This window comes from Scophthalmus maximus, chromosome 3, assembly GCF_022379125.1.
Source record: "Scophthalmus maximus strain ysfricsl-2021 chromosome 3, ASM2237912v1, whole genome shotgun sequence".
NCBI lineage: Eukaryota > Metazoa > Chordata > Actinopteri > Pleuronectiformes > Scophthalmidae > Scophthalmus > Scophthalmus maximus.
In genome coordinates, this window is record NC_061517.1 from 19,327,899 (window position 1) to 19,335,950 (window position 8,052).

The following is an 8,052-nucleotide window of genomic DNA, read 5'->3' on the forward strand; positions in this document are numbered from 1 at the left end:
CATGGATATTTTGTAGGAATGAGTTGTGGGGAAACGTGGAACAACAAGACCGGGGAACAGAAGTAAGGCAGATCTACCGTAAATACTCCCAGTGTGGAGCCCTTTGGTTGCTCTGGGGATTTGAACGGCAACATTTAAGTCACAATGCCCCCCCCCCAGTGGAAACTGGAATCATCTCATTAAGAAATTCCCAGTATGGAGTGTTTATAAACAGGCTCTTGTTCATCCCTGGTGATGGATGTACGCTCCCTATCACAGGCTCTTCCTGCCAACTCCCCAATCCGCTTAAAAAAAATCTCTCTGCCACTGTTTCACAACCACACACTGCAACACCCTCCACCCCCCCACCCAACACACACACACACAGAGGAAACACACTTAGTGAACTCTTGATATTTTCACTATTGACCTTTCTTCCTCTGTGGGTGGGCCCTTACTAATTTCAGTGACTGCATTATGCTTAATAGTGAGAGAAAGTGTGTGTGTGTGTGTGTGTGTGTGTGCGTGTGCGTGTAAAGAGGGAGGAGGGTGCATCTTAGACGCCAGCGTGAGTCTGCTAATGAAGAAAAACAACATGGCTGTCAAGGCCTCCCTGGCGCAGGTCAAACACAGTAGGCTGGGGGTTGAAGGCAAAAGGTCAAAGGTCAACACCAAGACCAAGAACAGGTCTTGACCTCTGCTAAGCTGCAAAAAAATAAAGAAAAAAAAGAGTGGGGGGTGAAGAGAGTAAACTTTTGGGGAGGGAAATTGTTTTTCTTCTCAAGAAGAGCAGTTGGATAAAATCCATCAATCAGAGTAAATGAAGGGAACCGGGCCAAACCTACATGACTGAATCACGCAGATGGAAGCAACAGATAAAGAGTAACGTGTTATTCTTTCTTTTTTTTTTAATGTTTACAGTACATTGACCCACCAAACATATTTAACATTTCTCAAAGTACAAAATAAACTTCAAAATGTGCAACAAAACGAAATGGTGAAGATGAAAATGTGTAAATTAAACTACGCTGTGAAAAACCTGTGTGAAGTCGTGGCACATTTTTCACCCTGGTGCAAAAAAAATTGGGTCATGTGTTGTACTTAAAAAAAAGAAAGAAAAGTAAAATGAGACGGTATAATTACAATTAAAAAGAACAATATAATGCACATTAAAATATTTTTTTTGATCGTGGCACTTGTATTTACACATTTTTAGTTAAAAAAAGAAAAGGAAAACAGTTTGTCTTTTCCAATAAGACGTGTCGCTGCGTTCACATTGTCAGACAGCCAAAAAAATAATAAAGGTGAAGTCCTGTGAATTTGATCAGACACAGGCTTCATGCAAAGGTTAATTCAATAACTGTAAAGGTGTTTGGCAACTTCAAAATTAAAAATACATTTAGAGAATCCTCCATCCGTGTCCGACACCTGAAATCCTAAATCGTCGCTTTAAAACCCTGATATCGAAGCAGCAATCTCACAGATGTCCTCTGTTGAATGAGGTAACACAATGGTAAATGAGCTCGAACTAATTGATATATCTATGCAGAATATTTGAAGAATTAGAAACTAGAGGTCTGTGGCAACAATCTTGGAAAAGGTGTTTTTTTCTTTATTATTGCACATTTCCCTCACATGAAACACTTTTAACAGCAGATCAGTTCGAAGCATTTCTCAGAGGGATGAGCCACGGTGAGCTGTTGGCTGAAGCGAGGAGGTAACCAATTCTTTTTACAGCGTAAAAACATATCACCGTTGCTCACACAAACGATGAAAAACGGCCAGTTATTGTCTTTATTAAAACGGCTGTAGTTTGTTTTGCTGCCCCCTAGAACTGTGATAGTAAGTAGTAGTATCACCGAACTCGAGCGGAACTGAAAACTTGGTAGATCGCCGTGAGTTAAGAGCAGCGTGAGTCACAATCACGGCAGCTTCACTTTGCAGATAAAAACACATTGAAAAACGTTGGAATAAAAGGGCATAATAAATAAAACTATAAAAATTTAACTAAATGTACAATCTTTTTTTACCCATCTTGATTTCTTGTGTTGTAAATGTGACTTCTTTGAGGGTTCACTGAAAGCGAGTGCTCGGGTCCCACCAGTACACCCTCGGCGTGTCGGTTTAGCTCCCGATCAGAGGCGTCCTCTCGTCGCGGTCGTCGTCCCCCTCCGCTGGAGCCTTACGGTAGATGAAGAACTGGAGGGAGATCTGAAACGTGGTGTCAAGGAAATCAATGGAATCTCTGTGAAACAGCTTACAATGTTTCTAACACATGAAGGTTGATTCGGACCTTGGTCCGCACCCTCACGTGTGAAAACGCCTTAATGTGAAAACACCTTTATTATTTTTAGTCTACATTATGCTGGCTCCCTGCACCTTCTGTGTTACGGTCACGTTGAAAGGGTCTGTGAAATATGTTCTTTAAGGCTTTTCAACAGAGTTTGGTGTTAAGAGTTTGTGTTATTCTAAATGTTGACGCCTTTTGACACTTTTTTACTGCAGACAAATATCAGTAATCGGCCTCTTAAAATAATAAAAATCGGTATCGGCCCTGAAAAAAAGGTATAGCTTGACAGTCTGAGAAATAGGCTTTCTTTTACTTAACAGACAAATCGCACTCTCGTGTTTGTACAGCAAATAGGAAGCTACAGCCAGGATCTGATTTTCTCAGCTAATCTCGGAACAGGGGAAGCAGCTATCTATATATACTGACCAAAGGTACGGTGCCTCTGAGGCTCACATCACGTCTTGTTTGTTTATGCCACACAAAAAAACTCAGTTTGGCGACAGCACGTCATAGTTTAACAACTCCTGGATTTCTTTGCTTGGAATTGGGACTTCCTGGTCACCACAGCCGGCTGAAGTTACACGTGTCTATGTTGAGGTAACCAAGTCCATGCTGGAGCTTTTTGTTTATTGTACAGATAGAAAAAGCGGTATCAATATTCTGAACAAAGTCTCTTCAAGAAAGAAAATAAGTGCATTTTCCAAATCATTGAACAATGCCTTTAACAACTACCAGGAGAAGGGCAAGGTGCACAACACACACTTAGAAGACAAACTAATCAGTAAAAGTATTTTCCTGAAAAACTAGAGCCCTTAACCATCATCAGTAGACTTATGTAGGCCACTCGTGTAGGTTTTATAGTCGTGTTTCTTTTCTGACAACAAGCCAGATTCCCTTTGACTGTTTGGACCTTTGATACTGTATATCGCGTTCACACACACACACACACACACACACACACACACACACACACACACACACACACACACACACACACACACACACACACACACACACACACACACACACACACACACACACACACACACACACACACACACACACACAGTCACGAGACCTTAACCCGCCTGAGGAGCTGCCCTCTCTTATGGCCCAGCACTGCCGAAAATGTAGCATGTACATGGGACTAACCGGACAGCAGCAGCTGCCACGCTTTTTTAAAAAGAAAAACTGTTCAAAGGATACCATGAGGTCTAAAGAGAGGGTGCCGAGGCTGCCGACGAGCCAGGGCAGGTGATGGATCATGTAGCTCTTCTCGCCCTGGCCGTCGTCGGGGTTCTTCAGCAGGACACTCAGTCCGTACGTGGTGTTTCCCAGGATGACAAGCGCGAACAGGAAGTAAGACACCCCCTCCGTCGACTTCCTCTTGAACTGTGGGGGACAAGTGAAAGTTTATGTGATATGTGATATGTGACACCGCAGAGGCGAAAGGACACTTCGTGTTGTCAGGGGACTTTTCACTTGCGTTTTCACCTGCTAAGTTTTCAGGCACAATACATTTTGTCTCATTCACTTTATACAGATTTCATTTTGTCCTTTACAATATGATTGTATACTAACATTAACACACGTGTCACTGCCGCATCCCATTTATATTTATCCATACCCGTCATAAATATATACATTTTGTTACCCTTTGGGGAACCCTGATTACATGACCTATTATAGGACTTTATAGTTTTTCTAACCTATTTTTATTGGATGTAAATAATAATAAAGTAAGGTGAACATCTAATTTTAAATTGTCATCAGAATAATAGTTCTAATTATCAGTATCAGTCGATGTGTAGCACCTGCTCTATCCAGACACAGATACTCACATTAGTGTACATCTGGGGAAGCCTGGAACACAGGTAGAGCACCGACGACACTGAGCCGATGGAGAAACCGATAATCTCCTTAGAGGTAAAAGCCTGAGGCGACAGAGACAGAACATCACTAGGGGGGAAGCCAGACGTAACAAGTTCACTTCTCTCAGGTCAGGAGAAGGACCTACCTTGACTGGGCTAATGTCAGAGGCCGCGAGCAAACCGCGACTTCTGAACGCGGAGGGCATAGCTTCCTGTTGGGCGCCCAACCCGGAGAGGTGGATGAGGTTTACGGGCAAGCCCAGGATGCAGGCCACGCCTACCACGTGCAAAACCCTCCTGCCTGGAGAAGAGACGGCACCTGGGTTAGTTCTCTCATGCTGGGGAAAGATCACTCAGCACATTCCTACATTCCTCCAGACAAGGGTCACTGTAGCAAAGCTGGGTAAGGCAATGAGACACATGATGATGACATCATTACAGAGTACACGAGATAACCCTCTTCCTCTGTCTGGACTGGTGCTGGATCATTGTTCATCGGTATTGATGTTAACAGCTGGTTCATTCAGCAGCTATGCCGTAGTTTGAAAACATGATTTGGGGTCATTCGTGCCCATTAAACACGTCAACAATAATTCGACTAGTGAACGAGGCAGTGCAACTCACACACTGCAGAAGATTTGAGTAGTGAAACAAAAAAATAAGAAAGCAAAAGACTCACTTTCAACCACCCTGTTCCTCAGCTTGTAGTAGAAGTAAAGGGCCAGCATCAGTAGATCAGCTATAACGTAATAAATGGCCGTGTATGTCTGGATGAGAGGGACAGAAATACACACAAGTCAGAGGTGAAGGACACATTTGATTTTCTTCACAAGGTCTTTGTCATGTATAAAAAAAAAAGAAGCTATCTGTGCCATTGACGTGGTGGCCATTGTAATGCTGAACTTAATCAAGGAGGGAATTGACATGAATCGTCTCAGTCATTGATCAAGACACATAGATCAATAGATCAATTATCTGGTAATAGCCCTGATAACACCCAGAGTACACACGTTGCACTTTAACAGGAAACAAAACTGTCCAAAGATGTCAATTCTGTTCAAAATAAAGACGTTAGGAGAAATAAAGAGAAGTTAGAGATTACCACTGGGATGGTAAACATCCGTATATCACACTGTTAGTCACCTGAAGGGGAAGCTGGTCGGCCAGGAAGGAGCCCACCAGGTTGCAGGTGTCACCGCCCAGCCACAGCAGCAGGAACCAAATGGAAAGGGCGCGGTCCATGTTGCCGTTTTTGCACGAGCTGTGGTACTGTCTGCAATCACAGGGAGAACAAGAAAAAACGATGAACACAATTAGGCAACGCCGCTCTTGCACGGGGGGAAAAGAAAGACACTGACGAAGAGCGCAAGACACTCACGGAAGCGAAGAGCCCATGAAGCAGAGGATGGACAGGAGGCCCAGGTAGATGCTGGCCATGTCCCTCGCATCCTGGGCACATTCCCTGAGCACTTCCAGAACCCACTGGGTCCCGTTAGGACACAGAGACGTGAGGTTCCCTGGACCGGCCCCTCCGAAGACGCCGCGCGTGAGGGCTCCGTCTGACCGCATGTTCTGCTGGAGAGGGGAAAAAAGCCTCTGTGAATATCCACTTCATCACCGTAATGAACAATCATATTCTCATGCCAACCTGCAAACGTGTTTACATATGAAAATGGAAGAAGGAAACAAACAAAGACCCCGTCCTGTGAGCACGGATTTAGTGTTTCACGCTGGAAGTTCAAGTCAACATGCAGAAGAACAATCACATGTGGACATACAGTGAGCAGGAGGTCGTCTCGGGGTCAAGGGTTGTTCAGAACACCGTCAAAATGCAGATCCACTGATTAGATCAAGACGGCGGCGTTTAAATAGAGTGGCGGTTAGTGTGTAGATGGATTTAGGCGACACGCTTTTTTTTCTTTCTTTCCCCACACACACACAAAAGAAAAAAAACAAAACAAGGAACGAATGTGTCGACTGGAACCTTCGGACTCTTTGAGCTAAGCGATCAACGACCAACCGCGACTAGCAAAATATAAACGCAGCCGGCCCCGGAGCTCGTCCGCGGCCTCTAAACTACAGCCGTCGACAATCTGCCTCGGAGGGGGAATACAACGCAGCGTCGGACTGGTCTTGCCTGTGAGGCTGCCGACCCGCCGGTGAACTCCTCCAGCAGGACGAAAACAACGGCTCCGCGCAGACTCCGGACGAATAACACGGAAGCTGGTGATAAGCAAGTCGGATCCGCGCCCGGGAGCTGATTGGTCGGCGCGCTGCAACGTCACGGCAGGTCGAACCTCGTTCCACCTTCAAAATAAAAGTTCAGCCAAATTGCCAATAATACATGTAATATTTTGCTTATTTCATTTAAGTTGTTCGTTTTCTCTGTATATGACAAGACACAAATATATATATTTGAACATACTAATACTAATAACCAACACTGAAAACAATGTTATATACAATGTATTATATATTATCCCACCATACAGTTGCTGCAACACAGTAGCCAACAGTTATCTCCATTACTAATAAAATCTGATAGTTTCTTTCTTTAGAAATCGATTGATCAGTCGGTCAATGAAATGGTAAAAAAAAAGAGAAGAAAAACAGAGAGAGAGAATGCCTGAGCCGGGCGGTTTCTGCCTGAGGCCCCGGGGGGTCCCATGGGAGGTCAAAACCGCCATGTCGTCAAAATTATATATTTCTGAAGACACGATCAGATATCGCTCATTTCCCTTCCCGCGGATTCGTCATGACCCCTGAGAGTTGAGCGAGAAGTCGTCATTCTGCCTTCCGCATTCCCCGGTGGAAACGGTTGGACAGTAATAAAATATGGATTAAGGCTGTGGAACATGCTCACGGCATGCCTTCACGTCACCGTCACTCTGCTCCGGTGCCGACGTGAACAGCGGGCGCGCGCGGGCGCGCACGCGCACACTTCGCGTCCTCTCATCACATATCAATGCGCCTCGTTAGACCGGAGCGTCTCGCTGCGCGCGGCTGACATGGGTCATGGGTGCGGAGGCCTCCCGGATTTTAGCGCGAAGCCGCGAGAAACAATATCATATCAGGGCCATAAGGGTTAATGCGGCGCGGCGGACACTCGTATGGAAAGGGGTTTCTCACCCGGTGGACTCTGGAGAGAGAGAGAGAGAGAGAGAAGGCCAACTAGACAGACCCGATTCTGATGAGGTGTGATCAGATGTGTTATCCCGGTCTCAAAAAGATCCCGTTGATGCCAAAAGACAGGTATCAAGAGAAGGACGTCCTACCTGGACAGAACGAGTCAATCCAAACGACGGGCCTTGAGTAGCAAGAAGGGGAAGAGAGAGGTGACCCCCACCAACTCGCTGCTTCCTCAATTTTTGTGCTGATTAAGAAAAAGGTGTCAGCTGACACAACTCCCAGTCCAGACTGTCGACTCAGCGGCTCGTTGCGCTGACGTCAGCTGGGGAAGGTTGGGTTTTTTTTTGTTTGGTCTAGTGTTGTTGGTCTGAGGGTATCCCAGTTACCCTCAGTTACTATTTCAAATAGGAAAATGAAAAATGTCTAAGATGAAATGTAAAGTTGTTTTACCACTGTTCCTTTTGAAATGAAAAACAAACAAAACATAAATGAAATTCCACTTTAAATATGGAAAACCGTCCGGCCTTATTATTGTTGTAACATAACATAAACGGATATCTCCTCAATACATTTCCTGAAATGTTCCAATAAGTTCCTGTTCAGAATGACCATCACCTTGTCTGACCATAAACATTTTAATGACATATACTGTTAAGTGTTTGTGAAGATTAAAGAAACAAGGGCTAGTTTCCTCCTCCGATCACCCTTGACCATCACCATATGAAATCATAAGTCACGTGACTGCACAGCTTGAAATTAAGTTAAAGGCAAAATCTCACCCAA

At 44.6% G+C, this 8,052-nt stretch overlaps 1 protein-coding gene across 5 annotated transcripts; it reads right to left on the minus strand.

Annotated features, from left to right (window-relative positions):
• Positions 1-1,570: 1,570 nt before the first annotated feature.
• Positions 1,571-7,551, minus strand: slc66a1 (solute carrier family 66 member 1). 5 transcript variants are annotated; one of them, XM_035645755.1, is made up of 8 exons: positions 7,416-7,551; positions 5,519-5,715; positions 5,284-5,413; positions 4,820-4,907; positions 4,287-4,441; positions 4,111-4,203; positions 3,476-3,661; positions 1,571-2,190 (listed from the first exon to the last, which is right to left on the minus strand). In XM_035645755.1, exons 2-8 carry the CDS (start codon positions 5,707-5,709, stop codon positions 2,104-2,106), a joined length of 930 nt encoding a protein of 309 aa, XP_035501648.1. In that variant the 5' UTR covers positions 5,710-5,715; positions 7,416-7,551; the 3' UTR covers positions 1,571-2,103. The 5 variants fall into 5 exon arrangements, with proteins under 5 accessions (XP_035501648.1, XP_035501649.1, XP_035501646.1 ...); XM_035645756.2 differs by lacking the exon at positions 7,416-7,551 and adding an exon at positions 6,278-6,619 and having other exon boundaries at positions 5,519-5,712; XM_035645753.2 differs by lacking the exon at positions 7,416-7,551 and adding an exon at positions 6,278-6,613.
• Positions 7,552-8,052: the final 501 nt, after the last annotated feature.